The sequence below is a fragment of the Schistocerca gregaria genome, chromosome X, assembly GCF_023897955.1.
Source record: "Schistocerca gregaria isolate iqSchGreg1 chromosome X, iqSchGreg1.2, whole genome shotgun sequence".
NCBI lineage: Eukaryota > Metazoa > Arthropoda > Insecta > Orthoptera > Acrididae > Schistocerca > Schistocerca gregaria.
In genome coordinates, this window is record NC_064931.1 from 175,778,959 (window position 1) to 175,801,886 (window position 22,928).

Sequence of the window (22,928 nt, forward strand, 5' to 3'; positions counted from 1 at the left end):
TGTTACTCATTTATATACTTACCCTGAAATGGTCATTGGGATAAAGCAGTTGTTGCCTCTTTAGCAATTGTATATGGAAAGGAAGTAAAATTCTGTGGTATTAAGAATTCCTGTGAACACAGCACTCATTTACATTGCAACTATAAATTGTTAAATGTCCTAAGGCATATGGTGTCACTGAGTTATCATTAGTGTCCAAAATGTTGAATCTGCTACTCTAAATGTAGTATGAATGCCAGAAATACTAACCCCAGAACATTGATTTCTTTTCTGACAGCTTAGTGAATTATTTTTTAAAAGTTGTTGTCTGCTCTGCAGAACCTCTGCTGTATGGGGGATACATGATCTTTCTAACATAAATATTGGCTTCAGCTAACATGGAAATGAAAATTTACTCAGATACTTGGCAGAACTGCTGACATTTTGTTGTCTTTCCACTGATGTACTGTGCAATTTGGCTGTCATCCAGGCTGATGCCTCATCTGGGTGAAACTCTGAGCTTTTACCAGTTCATGGATTAGCTGTTTCTGTGAAATCAAGTGCAAAATTCCAGATCTGACACGAAGTTTCTTTTGTGACTTATTCATGAATGCAGATGTAGTAACGTAACTGATAAGAACTCGAGGTAGCTTCTGCATAGTATGATTATTTTGTATGTGGGTGCACCATCCAGAATTGATTGTCCCAATATATCTATTATTCACTGAAGCCTAAAGTACATTTTTTTCATTGTTTCTTAAGCAGTATTCCATTGGATTGATTAAATTGTTTGCACTTCCAAAGCTGTATGGTCGACTCTCCAGTTGAGTCATACGAAAGTGAAAAGGGCATTATTCAACAACCTTAACTAGAAAGCATGGTGGTAGCTGAGACAAGGGTACCATAAAAATTTGATGTGGTTTATGTCAATTAAGCCATTTAATTGCTTCTGGTAGGGTATGGTAAGCTGTGTTTGTGAACATTTATTTTGAGAATCAACAACTACATTTCTATGATGATGGGTTTGGAGTAGAATTTGTTTGTTAAAAAAATAAAAATGAATGTTGGAATGCTATTATTGAATCTTTAGGCTCTGCTGTGGTTGGATGAAATGGATATAGGGGAGTGTCCTACATACCATTTACCTTCAGAATTCATATTACTGTTGTTGGCTGCTTCACATGTGTAAAAATCCATGATAAACAAATGAGTTTTGTTGTGGAGGAGTTATATATTCTTCAGTGTCACAGTAAAGTATATGTTGTCGTAGTGTTGAAAAATCTTCTGTTAAGTGTACCCAAAAATGAAGCAGTGGCAAACATTCAGCAGTAACTAAACTTGAACATCTATGGCATAGGAATTCCATAGTTGAAGGAATTAATCCAAGGGTAATGCAGCAAGAAAGCAGCATAATTATACCACGAAAAACTTTGTTCTTATAAAAGTTCAAATCAAAATATTTGGAAACAAATTAATTCTATTTGCATCCTTAGTGATTACTGTTTTAAGAGTATTAGGCGATGGTCTGTAGCATGGTTTTGTGCTCAACATTGTCACCTACTGTAGGGGGCAAACACAAAGGTTAGAAAGACTTCATTAATTTTCGAACTTAAAAATACTCAACAAGACAAACTGTTCAGTTATAACTGCACATCAGTTGGGTTGTGATGTCACCAGACCACTACCGAAACTGAATGTACTGGGATCCAGTATAGCATGTATAATTCACACACACACACACACACACACACACACACACACACACACACACACACACACACACACACACACACAACCTGAAAAAAAACCTTGCAATAAAATGAATCTCTACAAATAATGTTATTTATTATGCATATTATATGGGTGATAGAGTACTCTTAGACGGCCACATAATGATGTTAACAACTTGTTCAATAAACAGGATAGAAATATAAAATTTAATGTTGAATATGAAAACAGTATTGGTATTGACTTCCTAGGCCTCACCATGACTAAAGGCATCAACTGACACACATGTAAAGTTCACAGCGAAACAATAGAAACCACCACACAGAGCTGGTCTTTGCCACCCTACAAAATACAAATATTCTGTGTACAGAGCACTAGTTAAGTCAGTAATATAAAAATGGATAAATACACGAATCACAACAAGCTGCGCATGATCAGACAAATAACTGCAGCAAATTGCTATAACAATACACTTACTAATATCGTACATAAAAGAAGAAAACAAAAATAAACAAACTGCTACACAGAAAATAAAAATAAACCTACTGCTTGGATACAAGAAAACTCTTTTACAAAATAGCAAAAATTTTCAAGTTGCACGACATCAACATTACTTTCGCAACACACACTGAGACACAACATAAAACACAGATACACACATGTAGTAGGCATGTACAAAAAGGTGTTATTACATGCAAAGGCTTGTATGTAAGTGCTACACAATTAAGCTAAGTCAGCAGTAGCCACAGACATTAAGAACACTCAACCACCCTTTGTATTATTTCATGAATGATCTACATATATTACATAAAATGGACAGGACGACACCAAATGGACTTCTGTGAAGAACTAGAAGTTTTCATTCGCAGCACACTACATCGTAACAGTTTGATAAATAAGTATGAAAGTAACAATATAAACTTATTCAAAATTGTCTCCAATGTGGAATACTTGTTTTATTAATATGGGCTGTTAACTGAAAAATATATTAATATCTTACTGGATAACCAAGGAATACCAAATAATCGTAATATCTAATATGTGCCTTTACATCAATATGCCAGTATAAAAAAAATAATTTTCACACGTAAAAGGGTGGAGCCCCTCTGCGCCCACACCGGCATGATGCCAACACAAAAGGTCTATTGCCATCTCTGCATATTTGTTAGTTTTCCCTGAGTGAGGTCTCGAAGAATGTGAGTACTGCGATGTTTGCATACGTCTGGTTATGACTAACTATTAACACGTGCTCATCTGGAGATAGATTGGGTCAAAAGTTGAACAAAGGGTAGTGACTTGAAGGGCAGAAGAAAAAGTCCCAAGGCGAGAGCAAACAGAAAAAATCCCTGCAATAGTTGCTACCTGCGACAGGTCATGCAAGGGTAAGTTTTGTTAATAGGTATGATGCAGGCAGATATAGGCGTTGTGGAGTGATGTTACTCAATGCCTGCAGCTGAGTGTCTTTGTTGGCTTCTCGGTCAGCATCAGCATACCTGTAACAGTTGGGCTCATCATCGGTTATTGGCAGACAGGTCGTACATTGGATTCACTGTGGGGGGGGGGGGGGGGGGGGGAGTAGTATTGGCAGTTTGTTTGTGCGTTAGTGTGTGAGGTTGTCGGCTTCCCTGCTGTGGCCTGTTGGTCGGCTGTGATAGCAGTTGGCATATCAGTGTTGCTGATGTGCAGGGGCTGGCCAGTGTTGTTTTTAGTGTTAGTAGCTGACCGTAGATGGTTATGACCTAGCTAGGTATGTCTTTGGCCGCTTATGCTTCCACCTATGGTTTTGATCAGTTTCCCAGAGTAAGGATGAGGGTTTTTTTAGTCTGTCTCAAGTTCCTTTATAATTGTGTGGCGAGTTTTTCGAAAATTTACTTGAGGGCTTCAAGGCGGTATTCATTATGAAGATCCATGGTGCGGCTGTAGAGTGGAGCATTGCTAATGATGCATAGCATTTTGTTCTGTATGATCTGCAGGTGGTGCAGTCATGTAGGAGCTGCATATCCCTAGACATTTGCTGCATACATCATCAGAGGTCTAACCAGTGTCACGTATATGGACCTTGACACCCTCCTATATAGTGTGCTTTCAGTGTTGAGCATTGGATAGTCGTTGGAACCTCACATGCGCTCTGTTGGCAACGTATTGTGTGTGCCCGCCCATGTAAGTTTCCAGTCCAGCCAGACACCAAGGTGTCTTGACTTTCTCTCGGAAATGTATTAGGCATGCAAGTAGTGTTACCTGTCTATAGTGTTGATGTTTGCACAGTAGCTTTGGTCTGTCTGTGAACATAACTGCTTTGCATGTCAACGTTCCAACTAAGGCTCAGCAGTTATTTTCATACCAGCTGAAATAAATTTATATTAGCAGTTAATTTGTTGGACTGTAAACATCTGAATGTGAAAGTGTTAAGTGAAGTTGTGTTTATTATGTGCTGTGTGTGCCAGATAAATTTCCAGTGAAATGTAAAGATTAAGGTACATGTAACTGTAATGCACTTGATGATAGCAAATGTCATGCTTACAAACATTAGTAAAAATTGACTGAGGTAGTAATTGACCATTCAGTCACTGACCTCAACCAATTTCATTCGATGTGGATGTATTAAAGTTGGTTTCTTATTTTCTATGGCCCCTCTGTACATCCTAGCATAGACATATAAATCTGCCTTTAATATCATCTTGATAAAACTGTAGTATCAGAGAATTAAATTTGGTGGTTCCCTTGTCCCATTACTATAGTAAGATATATGGAGAGACCATAAAAATTCAAAAACACTCAAACAATTTTAACAGAACAAGAGGAGGACTGAAACTAGACAAATTCTGGCTGTTAGTGCTAAATAAAGCAATGAAAAGTTGGGCACAGAAACAAATTACCAAAGATATAAGTACTGTGTGTGTGTGTGTGTGTGTGTGTGTGTGTGTGTGTGTGTGTGTGTGTGTGTGTGCAAACCTGAATTGTATGATCATATATTTTTGTTTTATACAGTAGAGAATAATACATGTTGCACAATTTGTGGTGCACCTGTTAATGGCAATATACTATTTGTAACTGTTAGTGTGTAGGGCTCAGAGAAATACTGCTAAAGCTCATAGGTTTTTCAAGTGACACATTAGTGTAGCTAAACACCAAAAATACGAGGTGTGTTCAAAAAAATTGCTCAACATTCATAATTTCTCATGAATGGTATGTTGGAGCAAAATGTGGTTGGCAACCCTGCACCCACCTGTGTTGAATGTGTAACTGCTGGAAGTTTTGTTGTTGTATATCTGTTAGTTATTGTTCAGTGCTGTATTGAGTATAATGTTGTTTTGTACGGTTTGTGAATTTTGAGATGGCAGGGTTAGAGGAGAAATGATTCTGCATTAAATTTGCCATGAAACTCAAGGAAACGTTTAGACACACCAAATGCACCAGAAAGCCTAGGGTGGGAGATGAATGCTTAAGCTGTACACAGTGTGACAAATGGTTCACATGGTATAAATATGGCCATATGGAAGTTAGATGACCCTCATTCAGGATTCTCTTCAACATCTACTGATGACGCTCACGTCAGGAATATCAATGAAATTGTATGTGCCAGTCGAAGACTGACTGACTGACTGACTGACTGAAAGATTGCAGAAGAATGTAACATTTCAGTTGGATCATGTCATGAAATCCTGACACAGCATCTTGGAATGCCTCATGTTTTTCAGACTGTAACAAGAACTTGAAGTGATACAGGACACCATTGACTTTAGTATGGCCAGATAATACTGGTGTGTAGTGTGACATCTGTTGCTGCAGTTATAACATTTATAGCCTCTCCTATTTCAAAATGGAAAAATTGCAGTAAGTTCATTACATTGTTGGGAGATTTCCATCATCATCTCATTTCCTGTTACATGTTTGTCCTAGAAGAAGCTTAAATAATGCAAAAAAATATATCCAAGCATTACTCTAAACCAAGGGGTTATAAGAGTAATTTATTGTGACATTGACATGGTTGTTGTATGCTCAGTGGCTTGAGCAAGAAATTGAGAAACACATAAGTGACAATTTGACAGATTGACTGCGATTTCAAACTACTTGTCATTGTTTGTGTCTTGTTTTTAGTCTTTCTTCCACTCTTTGAAGAGAGGCAGTTAAGAGTACCTCATATTTACCAGTTGTTGATAATTAAAATGTCATTTTTGTAATATGTCACAACTTTTCAGTGCTCTTTATTGTAGAAAAAGAGTACTTTTTATTGTAGGTAAGGGTGAATGAGGAGCAGTTGACAGTGTTCAGAAATACTGTTCTTAAAATTGAATTGAATAGATAGTCATAATGCAGATAATCTTGATATAGGCATTTTCACATGTGCAAACTGTTTCCGCAGATACATGCCAGCAGCCCTTGAGAAGCATGACATTCATACAACTTTACCTCCTGGTTTTGAGAATTCATTGTCGTGTGAAGTCTCCAGGAGAATGGTCTGGCATGGAACCAAGGTCTAGCATGGAACCAAAGACCAATATATGTACCTAGTGAATCTTCCTCTGTGCAATTTGTATGAAAGTCCATAAAAATTGCTATTAGTAGTGGGTGGTGGTGATAAAACTTGCTGACCAACCAGCAGTTTTAAAGTTCACTATTGCTGTGAGCAGTGTCAGCTTTGAATACTAACCTGGCTCAAGTTAATGTCATAGGGATCGGTTATACATCAGTCTAATACCAATGCGTTTTAAACTATTTTTTTTTTTTATTCCTATAAATATTTTGTATTCAAAAAATCCTATACTGAATGGCATAACATATAGAATAAAAAGATAGCTTTTAAAGTTCTAAATAATGAGGTACAAAATTTTAAAGAGCACAATAAATCCAGAGAATACTTGTGCCCTACACTTTGACTAGAATACTTTGAAATGTGAAAACTTTTTTTTAAAATTTTCTGTGTAGTTATGAACTGTAACAACTGTTACTTCTGAACATAAATCTGGGAGGAACTGGCTGGAGCACAATAGATGTATTGCTTCTTGTACCACTAGCAAGCACTTGTCAGTCAACAGAAGAACTGTAATGTTCAGTCTTTGTTGCAGTAACATCACACTCTTTTGGACTGTCTTAGCTGCTAAATTCAATGTCAAACTCAGGATCACTATAGCCATCCTCTTTTGAAAGCATTACCTAAACAATAATACAGGAGTGAGTCTGAAAGTGTACATTTTGTTGTTGAGTATCCAAAGCTGCATGCAGTAAATAAGATATCTAGTGGCAACCACATCATCCAAATCATGACAACCAGGCTACAAATGTAGTATCAGATGAACTCTAGTGCCAAACTCTTATCAGTGCTGAAACGGCTTTCCTTATTGAGGGGCAATTGCCATTTTTTGCACCATTCAGATATTGTGTCTAAGGGGTTTCGTAATTGGTGTTGATCTTCTGACAGCTTTACTGGGTAGTAAAGTACAGCATCATCTGCAAACAATATAAGAGGGCCACTCAGATTCTCCTAAATCATTTGCGTGGCTCAGGAATAGCAGAGGGCATATAAAACTTCCTTGGGGACTGCCGGATATCAGTTCTGTTTTACTCAATGATTTTTCCATTGATTACTATATACTTTGAACTTTGACAGGAAATGATGAATCCAGTCACACAACAGAAGCAATACCCCATTTTGATAGTGATGTAATATAAATTTTATTAAAGGCCTTTTACATAATCACTTGGAGTGCTGCACATCTAATAGTTAGCTGTAGGTAGGTATTACCTGGGATTATTAGCTGAGGAAGTAGGTGATAGTAGTTATGGCTGTGGCACATTTGCATATCTTTATTTTATAAATTTGTCTGTAACTTCTGATATGTGCAGGATTCACAGTGTATCTTGTTGCAGTCTTTTTCTGACATCGACAGCCTTCATTTGATACTTTCTATGATTTGATCTGCCTAGTGGTCTGTTACTAATTTCTATTTTCCCGTGTAATATCTATAATTAAAAACGGCTGCAACTTTTTTAATACTTAGCATAGAATCATTTACATCTATAATCTGCAAGCCAGTGTACTCATCACTTATAAATGAAGTACTGCTTGCACAAAAGAAAGCAGTAAGAATGTGTGTTCACCAGTGGTCGTTTTGTAGGTTCCTCTTTAAGGAGTTCGGCAGTTTAACTGCACCATTCCACTACACACATTCACTAATGAATTCAGTTGTAAATAATCCATCACAATTTGTAAATAGTGATATCCATACCTACAGCACTAGAGGAACAAAAAAGTCCAGTATTACCCATTATTGAAGCTATCAGTGGCTCATAAAGGAGTGCAATATGCACCAACAGAAATACTTGATCAATTGCTAAGTACCATAAAAATTGTCTGACGGAAGAGCAAGTTTTAAATTTAACCTACAATCTTTACAGTCTTTTCTCGTAGACAACTCGTCCTTCCATGGATGAATTTCCATTTTGAAAGTGTTAGTTTGTTAAAAGAAAACATAGTTTTTTATGTGTAGTGACATAAGTAAGACTAAAATCTCTTGATAAATGTTAACACTAATCGTGTATCATCTATACATGTAAATTGATTTGTTCCACATAATTTTACTAAAAGAATTGTTCAAATGATCCAGTAAACATGGAACTGACTGACTGTGTGTGGTGGAGGGTGCTTTGTGTACCACTGTATCTTCCCCCTTGTCCTATCCAACTCATGAATGATTTGTGGGAATGATTGCTGGTAAGCTTCTATGTGAACTCAAATCTCCCTACCTTTGTGGTCTTCTTGTGAGATATGCAATATATTAGTCAACTCGTCTAGGAAAATGTATAAAGTTTCAATGTGCTTGCCTCATCGCTGTGATTTTTGCTGTTTATGTGGTTCTACTGCTATATTTGTAAGCCCTGTTACATAGTTCCTGGAAATGCAACATCCATCTTATGTTTCGTTTGCTGTAGTATTGTTGTCTTCTGCCCTGCTGCTGAACTCACAGTTGTGTCCCTTATTGCAGTTCTCACTCCATGAACAGACTACTCTTAATGTCACACTATGATAGCTTTACTCAATAGGCAACATTTGAGATAAGTGTGCAGATAAGGAGAACAATGGTACCATTGTTCCCCTTTGAAAATTGGCTTATTCCATGCTACATCAAATGCCGGAAGATGACATTGTGATTGCAACACTGAACTCTTTATTTGGGAGGACAGTGGCTCAAATACTTGTCTGGCCAAATAGATTTAACTTTCCTGTGGGCTTAGGAATTCACTTAAAGTGAATGTCGAGATAGTCCTTTTTAAAAGGGTGTGGCTGATTTCCATTCATATCTTTCCCCAGAGTTTGTACTGCGCATCTAAAGACTTCAGCATTGACTTCATATTCTAATATTCCTTCCTTCCTTCCTTCCTTCATTCATTCATTCATTCATTCATTCATTCATTCATTCATTCCCATGTGTAATCTAAGTTCACCTGATGGAGGAATGGACTCCAGTTTCTAACGCAGGCTATTCCAACTCAGTCCCATGCAACATGGGCGCACCGTCAAAGTGGACCTATAGCAAAGTGTTTGCCATTCTGGTATATGTCATGAGACATTTGCATAACTGAAATACATTACTTATAGGGAACAGTATAATGATTGTTTCCATGTGCAAATTAATGCATTAATTGATAAATTGTATTTATTTAAAAGACAGCTTAGTAAAGGAAACACAAATTTTTCTAATATCTTCCATCTCTGCGATCACTTCCAAACAGGTCTCATACATTTTCAGCAAAACATTGTGCAACTTTGTCTGAATTTTGAGATATTTCTGGATCTGATAGCCTAAAAAATGAACTGAAATTATTTAGCACTCCATTTTCAGTTGCACCAGGTAGTGTACCTTTGGAAATGCAATTAGAACTGATTGACTTACAAACTTGCTCTCTGCTCAAGGACAAGAGTTACACATGCTAGAATTTGTTGTTATGGTACAGGACATTACATGTGTAAAAGTGTTCCCTGTACTACACAGAAAGAGGTTCTACTGCTTCTGACCTGTTTGGCCACCCCTGCTTGCTCGCTCTTGGCCATGTTCTGTAATCCCATAGCATATGGTTCAGTTGCTTGACTGCCAGTGCATGAGATGTTTGCTGCTTCTACTTACAGATATCCCTTTGCATGCACACAGGCACTAGAATTGGAACAGCCCATACTAAAATTCCCCCAGATGCACTAATTGGAATTTTATGTTTTATCGAAATGCACTCCAAACTATCACATTTGGCAACTGAGCAGTGTTGTTCGACAATGCAGGCAGTTGGTGTACATTCGTAATGGTAGTATCTTCACACATAAGAAGCCATCATTATAAAACAGGTTGAAAAAGATCTTATCAAAATCTATTTCCCACTCGACACAGTAGAGGACATTCTAGTGAACACTGTTGTGTGTAGGGATCTGTAGACTACGAAATAATTATGCCAGTGGTATATGCCACTAGTCCAGCATACTGCAGAATAGAGTGACTCATTATGTTGACATATCAACAAAGACTGCAGTTCTCCAGTGTGGATTGAATGCTGTGGATGATGCTCTGTATTCCATTATGGCCATACAGAAAAGATGATCATACCATGATAATACATTTTGTGGTCTAGTACCCACTCTTCTATTCAAGTGCGCCCTGTATGAGGCAAAATGACATTATACAACAAACCCATTTCCTGGAGACCAATCATTCTGTTAATTTGAATTTGTGTGTCAGCTGAATACTGCACTGTTTATTGGTGAGTCATTTAAGCATTTTCTACTACATTTCTGTTTAATTTCATGCATCTTCCATGGCATCTCTTATACACTGAGGTGACAAAAAGTAATGGGACAGCAATATCCCCATGTACATATGACAGTATCACATACACAGGGTATGGAAAGGCAGTGAATTGGTGAAACTGTCATTTGTACTCTGGTGTTTCATGTGATAAGGTTTCCGACATGATTAGGGCTGCACAACAGAAATTAAGACTTTGAACGCAGAATGCTAGATGGAGCTAGAGGCTTGGGACATCCCATTTCAGGAATCATTAGGGAATTCAGTATTCTGAGGTAGTGTCAATAGTGTGCTGAGATTACCAAATTTGATGCATTACCTCTCACCACAGACATTGCAATAGCCACCGGCCTTCACTTAACGAATGAGAGCAGTGGCGTTTGTGTAGAGTTGTCAGTGCTGACAAACAAGCAACACTTTGTAACACACACACACACACACACACACACACACACACACACACACACACACACACACACAGTCATATGTCCCACACTGATTTTGTGTGTGTGTGTGTGTGTGTGTGTGTGTGTGTGTGTGTGTGTGTTAGGACAGTGCCGTGAAATTTGGTGTTAATGGGCTATGGAAATGGACAACCATTGTGAATGCCTTTGCTAACAGCACGTAACCTGCAGTGCCCCTTCTGGGCTCGTGACCATATCGGTTGGACCCAAATGACTGGAAAACTGTGACCTGGTCAGATGACTCCTTATTTTATTTGGCAAGATGTGATGGTAGGGTTAGTGTGTGGACTCAAGTTGTCAACAAGGCAGAGTTCAAGCTGGTGGTGGCTCCATAGTGGTGTGAGCTGCATTTACATGGAATGGACTGGGTCCTTTGGACAACTGAAATAATCATTGACTGGAATTTATTCAGTTCAGCTACTTGGAGACCATTTGCAGCCATTCACGGAGTTAATGTTCTCAAACAACGGTGGAGTTTTTATGGCTGACAATGCAAGATGTCACCAGGTCAAAATTGTTTGTGATTTGTTTGAAGACCATTCTGCACAGTTTGAATGAATGATTTGGCCACCCAGATTGCCCGACAGGAATCCCAACAAATGTTTATGGGACATAATCGAAAGGTCAGTTCGTGCACAAAATCTTAAATCTGCAACAGACGGCTATAGAGGCAGCATGGCTCAGCATTTCTGCGAGGACTTCAGACGGCTTGTTGAGTCCATGCCACATAGTTGCTGCACTACACCGGGCAGTAGGATGTCCAACACAATATTAGGAGGTATCCTACGACTTTTTGTCATCTCAGTGTATCATTATCTCTGTCGCATGAGATGATGATTCTGGGGCTACATGTGCACCATATCTGTACATTCACGAATTCTTTTTTATGGCATGCTGTTACAGATATCCATGTTTGGATTAATTAGAGACAGTCATTATGGGTATTGTGATTTTTACAGACTTGAAAAGTATTCAACAGTTTAATGCTTCTCTTAGTTTCCTTCCTTAAAACTGGTATTTAGCTTATGCGACAGACAGGAGAACAGTTTTACTCTTTAAATAGATGAGAATTATACTAAAGTTAGTTGATAATTTACAAGACAGCAGAAGTGGAGAAAATATTGGTTGCTGAGCTTGAGGAAGGGGAAAAATGAAGTTAAGTACGAAGTTTGGAAAAGATTCATAATGTCAGGTTACAGTGACCAGCCATGACAGAGTATGAGAAGTGTGAATTAATCCTGCCATCATTGGTGAGAGAAATTGCACAAATTCATGCATTTTGTGTAAATTGTGAAATGATTTAAAATAGCTTTTGCATCTACAGAAGCACTTGATACAATTTTTTGGCTCCAGTCCTAGCCATCAAATGTTTGGCAGGATACTACTTCAAAAATTCTCACTTTTTAGTGTGATCAGGCTCACAAAACTACTTGTTCTATAAATGTGTACACATGGGGCAGATCAGTTTTAAGAAACAGTTCAGTTTTATTCTATGGTTTCTGTCATTTCTTTTTCTGTGTTAGCAATTTTCGAAGTTTGGATTTAGGTTTGTGAACTCTGTTGACTTGTCCTAGTATATAGTCCAGCGAAGGAGTGGAACTACATGGCCTGCTGAGTAGTTTAGCATTGTTGCTAGAGGTCAGAGAAGAGAGAAAAATTGTTTGATGTGTATTAAACTATTGGCAGCTCATGTGTTGGATTTGATAGGTTAGTCGTATCCTTAAATCATTGGAGTGGTTCCTTTTGATTACTGTAGCAATAATTTGGTTATTTTGTTTTCATATACTGGCATTTGCCACAAGACTGTTCTTTTGTAATATTAGTAAGTGTACTGTACATTCTATAGCAGAGCATGACTGCAATAAGTTATCTTAAAGTGGGGTGTTTAGCATGGGCTGTTAAGGAGTGGGAACTACATGACGCTTTTTGTTGGTTGGTGTGAAATATGTGTAATGTTTACTAGAAGATGCTGAAGATGAATTTCAGGTAACTTTTCTTCATTGCTGCTTTAGCAGAGGTTTTTGGAACTTCTTAAATTAAATTGTGATTTAATTTTTACATGTATTTATTTTCATGCTTGCTGGTGTAGTTTAAGTAATATTTCTGGTGTGTATATTCAAGCTTTTATTGTGTGCAAAATTTGCATAATTAGTGAATTATTCATATTTCCTTTCCAGGGCTTTTCGAGTTATAAAAACTGCTGATAAATCAATTACTTTAGTTTTGCTAATGTTGTTAACTTCCGAATTTACTTTTTGGTTTCTGTTAACAGTCTGTCCAGAGGAATTATTCAATGAATTATGTAAATCTTGTGCTGCCAAAAAGATAAAGACATTGAAAGAAATCAACATAGCATTCTTGCCATATGAGTGCCAGGTTTGTAGCTGTTACCGTTCTCCCAGTGTAGACGAGTTCACTATTTTAATGCTTGCTGCCTGTTAGTATCGGACTTGATGTTCAGTTTAGCCACCTCCAGAACAAGAAACAGCATGTTAAATCTACCTCAGTTGATTCAGATTAGTAGTCTTAAGTGCTGCAGTAAAATGTTAAATGAGAATTAGTTTCAAACCTTTTCAATTATGATGAAATATGAGTAGATGCACACAAGGTTTGAAAATAAAAATTAAGTTTTGAGCGAAAATATAATTATGGTTCTCTTTTTAACCAATTTGTTGTAATAATAATTTCAAAATTGCATAATGTGCACTGATATGTGCCATTTCTTTTATGTAAATTATACGATCATATCACCAGCAAAGTAGTTAGTTTTAGTAATTAAATGTGAAAAATGGTATCATGTAAATTAGTTTTGTCTGTAGTTTTTACATATCCTTGATATCAATATCTAAGTTTGGTTAGGTGTTTTTCAGTTTATTAATTTGTTTGATTATCTGTGCCTCATTTTCAGATTTACCTCTGTAAGCTCCATACACTATAGAGATTAAATAAAAGGTATCAAGTTGCAAAATCTTGCAGACCATTTAGTTCTATTGAGTTGGGGTGTAAAGCAACCACATTTTCGTTTGTAGTAGTTGAATGATTTTATGTACTGGGAGATATCAAAGGTCTCAATTGAAACTTTGCAACTGATACTGTTCTACAGCATTAAAAATTTTGAACATGAAAAAGATACTAAGATAATTGGTAGTGACTTTTTGCTGATCTTTTGACATTTTTTTTGCTCCAAGTTGGACCATGCACTCATGTAAAGGAAATGCAGTTGTTTGGGAAGTGCTAGGGATTGACTGTCCTCAATAAACAATTGACTAAAAATTGTGAATGCTTCTGGAAGTTGGGTGAAATTGGACAGCGGTCATGTGACATCTCTCACTTGTGTGGTGCAGTCTTTGTCTTGACCAACAGATTTACAAAAGAATTGTTCAGGATCTGTCCGCAGCTAAATATTTGTGACAAGCAAGATTATAAATAGCTTTGCTGCTCATTTCATTTGCATCATTTTGTGTTGCACTCTTAGGTTTCTACCCAACTGCACCCTTTAAAATTACATATTCCGAATAAACATCACAGTATTAGTGACAAGCAAGACTATAAACACGATTTCCCCTTGTTTTATTCGCAACAATTTAAACTGTGCTTTTAGGTTCCTTCTTAACATCATTGGAGCTTGTGACATATTTGAAAATAAATAGCCAAAAATTTGTGACAGGCAAGAATATATTGTTACTGCGCATTTTACTTGCAACACTTCAAGCTGTACTTTCAGGTTCCTGCCTAATCACACCCTCAGGAATCACAACATGTTGAAGAAAAAAGATCAAATACTTGTGACGAGAAGCAACATAAATGTCATTGCTGGTTGTTTCACTCATATCAGTTTCATATTTTTACTCAGACTGAACTCACAAAATTGAAGGAATTCGTTACTGAGAGAGCACACTCTTATATATAAATAACAATGAATATTGCAGAATGTACTACTGTTACGTGAATAGGAAACTTCCAGAATGTTACAAATGTGAAAGTGACACACCTACCTTTGAACCTACTACCTTCAATGTAACAAGACACATCTCTTCACATACAAAATAATGCTTCAAAATGTTCATAGTAAATTTTCTTACAACATCTGCAACTAATGTCATTCATTGGCATCTAATTATAACACATCACACCTAGTGTGATAAATCTTCATTAAAATATCACAGTCATAACACACAAGTTATAATATGAAAACAACCAAAATATAATGAACCCAATATGGCTTCTCAAATGTAGGGAGTAATGGACATCTCATAACTACTTTCCATTTTTAGCCAAATGCCAAACACACTACAGACTTTGTCACTAGATTTAATAAACAATGCTGTTGTTTGTCAACAAAGCCACATAATTCATAACCAGCTTTCTAACTGCATAAGTTGCGACCTTAGAAAAGTTTGTTCTTTATTGCTGTGAGTCGCCACTCTTGAACTGGGAACATTTGTGTGGATGTAGATAAGAATTATGGAAGGCTGGCTGTGTCTGTGTGCTTTACAAAATTTTGTTCATGAAAGATCTTTTATTTCTTTTGACATAGGCTCTTTGTCATTGTTTGCATAAAAAGTCATCATGATCATTAGTATATTTCATTGAGAGGTAACGTATTCTCATAAAAACAATTAATTTTGTTTGTGTTATTGCCTATGAACCTATGTAGCCATTCATCAGTTAGGAGAAATGTCATGTAACAGTCTGTCCAGAATTGATATGTGATTGTTAAATTATGGTATTATAGGATTTTAGAACAGTCGGGCTAAAAAATTGCTACTGTTATTGAACTGTCTTTTATCTGGGCCCAGGTAATGTGCTGCAGTGATTAAATCATTGGACTTTTGTTTAAGATGGTCAGTGTTAAAATGTCTATCCTGGTTTAAGTTTAGTAATTTTCCTACGACAGTTCATATAGAAGAATGTGACCAGTTTCCTCCTGCATTCCTGCCTAGTTGAGCTTGACACTCTAAATTTTCTACCATCTTATTTTGTAACTGGTGGTCTGGATGTCGTAGTTGTAGTAGTATTGGGTAGGAGGAGGGGGGCAGCTAAGATAGTTTCAAGTAAATGATGACAAGAAGCTTGCAGTTAAACGTGGAATCTGTATCTCAATGTGACTTTCCACTTTTACCATTAGTTTTGCTAGAAGTGAAAGCCACTGTCAGGGGAAAAAATCACAGTACCCAATGGAGACTGAATGACAGACATAGTGATTTGTTGTCTAACTCTTTAAACTGTCACACCAGTTAAAAGGCGAATATCATTAAAGAACAACTTCAGCAAGCTGTAAATGTTTATTCCCCCCCCCCCCCCCTTTCTTTCTTTCTGTTGACCAATAACACAATTAATAGGCGCTGTTAAATTTTTAAGTATGAATTTTGTGAAAACTGTGTTAAATTTCAGGCTTGAAATTGGGACATAACATTTTTTCAGATTTCGGAGCTGAAAACCTTTAGCTATTATTAAGGAGAGTCTGTTACACAACAGAGTGTAATTTCATGTCCTGTCACAAATTTGTGCAGCTTGACAAGAAATGGCTCAAAAAATGTAGCGTAAACAAGGACTGAGTCTGGCGGCTTATTGTTAAAATCGATAACAGGTGTAGGTAGGTATACCTAGTGTTAAAGACTTCGAACAAAAATTCTTGTGGGATGGGGAGATATAAGTAAGAGTCCATGGATTGTCATATTGGAAGCCCCTGTCTTGACTGTATGTCTGCCAAAGAAAATTCTTGACCACCCCCCAATGCTAAACATGAGGCTATGGGAGGGATATGAACATTGTCTTAATTTATTCAGTTGCCAGTTTATATGCCTTGCTTCACTGCTACCGATTTTTCAGTTATGATACTGTACGGCTGCTGATCCATGCATCATTATTGTGTGATGCATGTAATTTGACTTATGTACCACTTCACATGTTCACAGAGAATAATTTTGACAGCTCCCCCACACGTTATTCTTTTTAGAACCCGGGGGATCTGCTGTCTTGGCCATTGGGAGGTTGATTAATTTCACATGTTTCTTCCGTGTGATGGCTATTTCTGAATTAAATGCTTGCCACACTCGGTAAAATGGCTGTGGGCTTCATCAGGGTTGCCACAAGTTCTGGAAATCCGGGAATTTCAAATGCATCATGGAAATTTGAAGGAAAAAAACACTGGAAAAAATCTTGTTTTCTGTCTCAGTAGCATGAAATTGTTAGTTTGCTGAGACGTCGTGCTGCGTCGTTGGCTGGGTGCAGCTAAGGATGTGCTCAGTTTCCCTACTCTCTCATTCTTACTGCTTCTCCCCTTCCCACCCCTCCCCTCAGCTTGCAGTCAGTGCTGCCACCACTACTTTGTGCTAGCCTAGCAGCTGCTGGTGAGAGGCAGGGAGGCATGAGGAGTGGTTTATTTGGATCTGATTCACAGATTGTTGATGCAGTGGCTGCAGACAACGGTTGTGTTTGCATGAGTTGTCTGAGTGATTGTGTGAATGTGTGTGCACACTCATTTCCTGACAAAGGCTATGGCCAAAAATTTAGTTGTGAGAGTGTGATTGTCTTTTCTATGTGCCTGTCTGTGGCTCAGTGATCATCTGTATGAGGAGTTGCTACCTGTCCTCATTAGTATTTATTCTCAGAGTATTTGCGCAAGTTGTCTGTTGTGTGGGTGATCTCTGCAGTCTCATTTCATCAACATGGTGTTTGTGCATGTGAATCGCTAGCCACACGAATGGACTTCCATGACAGGCCAAAACTGCAGGCCATTTCTGTGGGTATCTCCAACGGATTGGACCTGCCATTCCAAGCCCATAGTTTCCCACTAATGTGCGGGCCATGCTTGTCAGAAGTAGTCTCACCAATCTGCCCACAGGCCTGGTCTGGTAGTATGTGGCGTAATGCAGTGGATTTTCATGGTTTACCCATGGATGCAGGACTGTAGTGCTCCTTGGCAGGCCAGAGGCCACAGGCGATGGATTTCAGGAATTGTGACTGTCTCACCACAAGTGCATTGTGCAGTGTGAAGTTTTATAGCAATTTTATTTATTCTAGTACATTCTGGCACTTTCAAAGTAGTTTATATATTAGGAAGTATGGACGATAAGAAGAAGAAAATTGTGGCAGTCACTGCCAATTTTATGTACTCACGTATTTCTTAAAAGAAGAAGAACAAAATACAATACCTGTAGAATAATAGACACAACACAGTAGGTAGTAGCCGACAATAATGAACATAATAGAAGCAACATTGTATTGGCGGTAACCTATAGTGTTGGTTTATACAGCTCTTCTCCACCTTACACATTACTTTCAAGAGGCCCACTTTTTATGAGCTTATTTCTGAAAGCAGTGAAGATATTTTAAATCTGTCTTGTGACTCCAACAAAATGTGTATTTGTGTCCTAAAATGTGTTTGGCTTTATTGACATAATGGCAGTGGTCTCAATGGAACATATTTACCATTTGGCTTGCTTTCTCCATCTAAAAACAGTTCATTACAAAAGATGTTGATGTTAATACTTAAAGTTTTTGCTCACATATTCAGAAATACAGAAATCCTTGCATTTTTTGTCAACTTATTTCTTTACTTACACCAGAGATCTCAATTTGTCAGGGAGAAGTGCTAAAACTTGTTTGGAAATCAGGGAATTTCACATGGGGAAATTTGTTGTAATTTTGTTCATAGAACTACACTATCATCATGGTTGAAATCTCACTTCCAGAACTTCCCTAATGTGATGTGTTTTTCCCTTAAAATTTGGTTACAGGTGCACAGTTTGCCAGGGACCGCTTGGGTCCTATAACTCAAAATGTCCTAGAGACCCACATTTTGTTAGTTAAACATGGAATATTTTTGTAAAAGAATTAGTGGGAAAATTCTAGGTTTATTTAAAGTTAGATATTTGGAGGATAGTGTGAAAAAGAAAAGACCATTCAGTAAAGTTTCTTAGTAATCCTGAAATAGGACTAAAACAGTGAATATCCATGTTTGAATGTGTTTTGGACTTGTTTCCTTCTGTAAACCCACTCAGGAATAGACACTGGCAAATCAGCCTTGCAAAATAATGACCATAAAATGAATTAGTAGGTTTGAAGGACATGAAACACAAAAGTAACACTTTTAGTGATAATCTCTTACTAATTTGATTGTCAAGTAATATTTTTAACATTCTATATTAATTCCATGTTTCACATTGCCAGGTTTTGTAGGTGGCCTAATATCTCTATGAAAGATGGAAACATGTCAGTGTATTATCTGTATGTGGGAACAAGCAGTATGCTGAACTTAGTGTTAACACTGAAATGTAATAGCAATGTAATAGTCACCATGATGTCACAACTAAAATGAACTGTTTAAGGGTCCTGTAAATTTTTCAAGTCAGAAATAAAAAATCATTGTTGTAGTTTGTAATTACATTTGAACATGGAATTTGGGTTTGGTTCTGTCTTATAAATGAAGAACTGGTTGCATGACTTTATATCTTGATAGTGAAGAATTTAAGTACAGTTATCACCATGCCTTTAGATGAATATTTATGAAGTTACTTCCTTCATGGTTGGCTTAATGTTAGTGTGTTTATCAGTTTCGTTCTATTATGTGTAGTGTACGCAAGTTGTTGTTTTTGTTTGTGTATGCTTTGGAGTTGCATGAAACAATTAATACATTTCTCTGCCAAAGTTTATCTTGTGCCCTCCTCCCCCCTTTATACACAATTGTGTATATAGTAAACATGCTGTATATACATGTTTAGGCATAAGCATTACTCATTGTTTTGCTAATAGAACTGATAATTTTTCCCACAATTTTAACATCAATGTTTTATTTTTATTAGGTATTTTCTCTGGATTCACCTGATACATTTCAATGCTTCTACAATCCCTCCTGTGCTGGTGGTCGAAATGCAAACATGGAACGTATTGCTGAACAAATAGCAACCTTGTGTGCTACTCTTGGAGAGTACCCGTCAGTCAGATATCGATGGTATGTTGACAATTAATTATCCCCTACTTTAGTAAGAAATGAGTGTCAATTGTAATGTTATACTAGTGCATTGAGCTGATATGTGAATTGACTCTTAAATAAAAGCTTTAAAATCAGTGAACCTTACCAGCCAGATAGTTGTTCTGAGTGTTACTTTTCCTGTAATGTATCAAAATTAATATTGTTTAGCATGTTACAGTGGCACTTTTCCTTGTAACGAACAGGAAAAGAAGTAAATATTTTACATAGTTGCATTGTTATTAACTGTCTGAAAGTAGATAGGATTGGCAGATGTCCAGGTTTTTGGGACAGTCTTGGTCCGTGATTAAATAAATTGGTGTCCGGAAAAATACTTTAAAGACATCAGTTTGTCCTGTATCTTGAATTTCAGATAAATATTCTCATACTATCAAATTCTTGCAAGGATCTATTGTATTTCAACTCCCACTACTGAGCTAAAAAAGCCAAGTAATGAAAGTTTTTATCATCGTAGTTGTCTGATTCCCTTAACAAGTATTATTGCTGTTGAGTTTCCATTAATGTCCCTAATTTCAGTTCAATTTTAAGCTTTGCAGCAATATGGTCCTCTGTTTCTCTCCTCTAGTCATATAGTGATTAATTTGTTGTGAAAGTGTTTGTTTCAAGTGAACTCAAAATGCCAAAGAGGAAGTGTTCATTCCAAGAAAAAGTAGTTTTCATTGCACATGGGAAGAGCAAATACTGAGGATCATTTTGCTAGTGAGAAGCATAAATCAATCATGTATTCTGAAAGTACTTAAAAAATGGACAGTTACTTTGTTTCAAATTCATTTAAACTGGGCAAAATAGTAACAGCAGTGGAAGTAGCAATTTACTATCATACCATTAAACATCAGATGTCTTCGAAATCAGTGGACTGTACTTCTAGGTTAAGCTCCAAATTTTATGATGATTCTAAAGCAGCAAAAAATGTGATGTTGGACAGAACAAATTAATAGCAATTGTAAAATAAGTGTTAGTGTGCGACACTGTTGAACTAATTATGTAGTGATCTTCAAGAGATCAGTTATTTTGATCTAACTACAGACAGTAGTAATCACAAAGCTTAAGTGAAGTGTCTCGATTTGTTCTGGTTTCTGCTTCCCAAATTAAATCCAATTTGCCAGTTCAAAAGAGATGTCCCATTTTGCCAGACAGGAACTATGACCACCAAATGTCCAGAGGAACTATTTTAACAGAGATAGTTTGAAATAACTTTGTTTTCAGCATATGAATTTTGAAGATGTAATCAGTGTTCTTATCTAGAGAAGCCCAGTTTGGAAAGATAATATGTGTCAGAACTTGATTGCAAAATAAACATTGCACAAACCTAATGATGCTCTGGTGCCCTGCCATTTGTGGGTAGGTGAGTGGTCTATTTAAGATACATGCTGCGTAATGCAATGTAGTACTTAGCTGTGGGACCTAGCATTTTGTAGTGAAGAAACTCGCATGTTTGTTAGCAAATTTCGGAAGTTGGTATAAAGTAAACACTTTTAATTTGACAAACTAGGTGACAGATGTTTTGAGGTGTGGTTGCATCGAATACCACTAGAGGTCAGGACTGAACTACTTCTTGAACAATACTCTACCATCCTCAACAACAAATTGTGTGGTAACTGTTCCTGAATGCTTTGTGCTATGTCTTGCTTATTGTTTATTTTTCTTATTTTGAAATTCCATTATAGATTTAGATTATGACCCTTACATCAACAGAAGAAATTAGCGATCCCTGTGACAGTGTCAATTCGGCTATCGCAGAACACGGTTGTAGTGTTAGACTGTGGGTATGGGCTCCTGTCCTGCGAGAGGGAAGCCGGGCTTGTTTTCCTGCACAATTCCTCTCCCCTTGGGCACTCAGAATTCTAGTTTGTTTTAAGCTTGTGACCAGCTGCCATTATATTTTGCCTGCACTCTGTGCTATAGCTTGTGATCATCAATTTGGATGGGACCAGACAAAGAGTGTCAAGAAACAGCTTGAACTGGAGATGCTTTCCATTCACAGGTGGGAAAATGCCACTGCTTTTCAACAGAGCAATCATTTGTTGTAAGCTTAAATACAGATAAAGAAAACAAAGGCCATTTTGGAAAAAAGCTGTTGAAAGTTTTGCAAAAGCAAATACTCCACTCAAAATATTCCCAATAAACACTTTAACAGTAAATTTTAAAGAACTGAAGTTTTGTTTGTCTTCACTCATGTAGCATGACAACCTTTTTCAATTTGCGTGTCTAATAATTTCCAAATAAAAATAGATGCAGGCTTTGATGAATGTAGATGAGAATTTTGCAAAAATTGACATGTTCCCCAAATATCATTGTTGATTGTGCAGAATTCATAAAAGATCACTGGGGAATTCACAAAAAATTGATACATTTTCTGGTCCCAGTAATTCAGGCACATTATCAAGCATCTCTGTGTCCTGTCACACGTGCAAGGTTGACAATAAATAATACAAGGTACCAATATTACTGTTGTTGAGCAGTTTTGAACATGAAAGTTCAACCACCTCATTCGTGAATAGGTAGTTCGGAGTACAATACTAATACTGGTGTTTATTGTATAAGATTGCACTGGAGAAACCATTTCATTTAACAAGTTTAGAACAAACCCCCTAAAAGCAACTGTTACACAACCGTTTTTAATGATTATGAGGAATTGGGGAAATTTTGAGTCATAGAATCTGGGCACTTTGACAAACAAAACTGTGTAATTTTGAAGACCCAGCACTCCATCTTAATCTGTACTATTCATTCAGCCTTATGTCTTTCCAGATTTATATGGAGATCAAAAGGGCATTGAATTTTACAAATTTTTTGTGTTTGTAGGAGTAACAAATTTGAAACATTACCATGAACAATATTTCACTTTGGTACAATTAAATTTTATATCATGTTAAACAAGAGACCTTATGCTGAGAAATCTTTGATTTAATTGAAGGAACAAGCACCATACAGAAAGTTAGAGCTTACATTGATGTTATTACAGAGGTATTA

The 22,928-nt window shown here is 37.0% G+C and overlaps 1 protein-coding gene across 4 annotated transcripts in view; it reads left to right on the forward strand.

Annotated features, from left to right (window-relative positions):
* The window catches only part of LOC126297628 (protein ROP), a 100,890-nt gene that overhangs the window by 29,524 nt on the left and 48,438 nt on the right, over nucleotides 1-22,928 (forward strand). For 2 of the 4 annotated variants that reach the window (XR_007552557.1, XM_049988648.1), the window contains exons 4-5: nucleotides 13,233-13,336; nucleotides 19,768-19,916. Coding sequence is in view for 2 of the 4 variants with exons in the window: in XM_049988648.1 (XP_049844605.1) it covers nucleotides 13,233-13,336; nucleotides 19,768-19,916 (253 nt within the window). In the remaining 2 variants the exon portion in view is untranslated. The remainder of the gene's footprint in view (nucleotides 1-13,232; nucleotides 13,337-19,767; nucleotides 19,917-22,928) is intronic. The other 2 variants (XR_007552556.1, XM_049988647.1) reach the window with 1 other exon arrangement.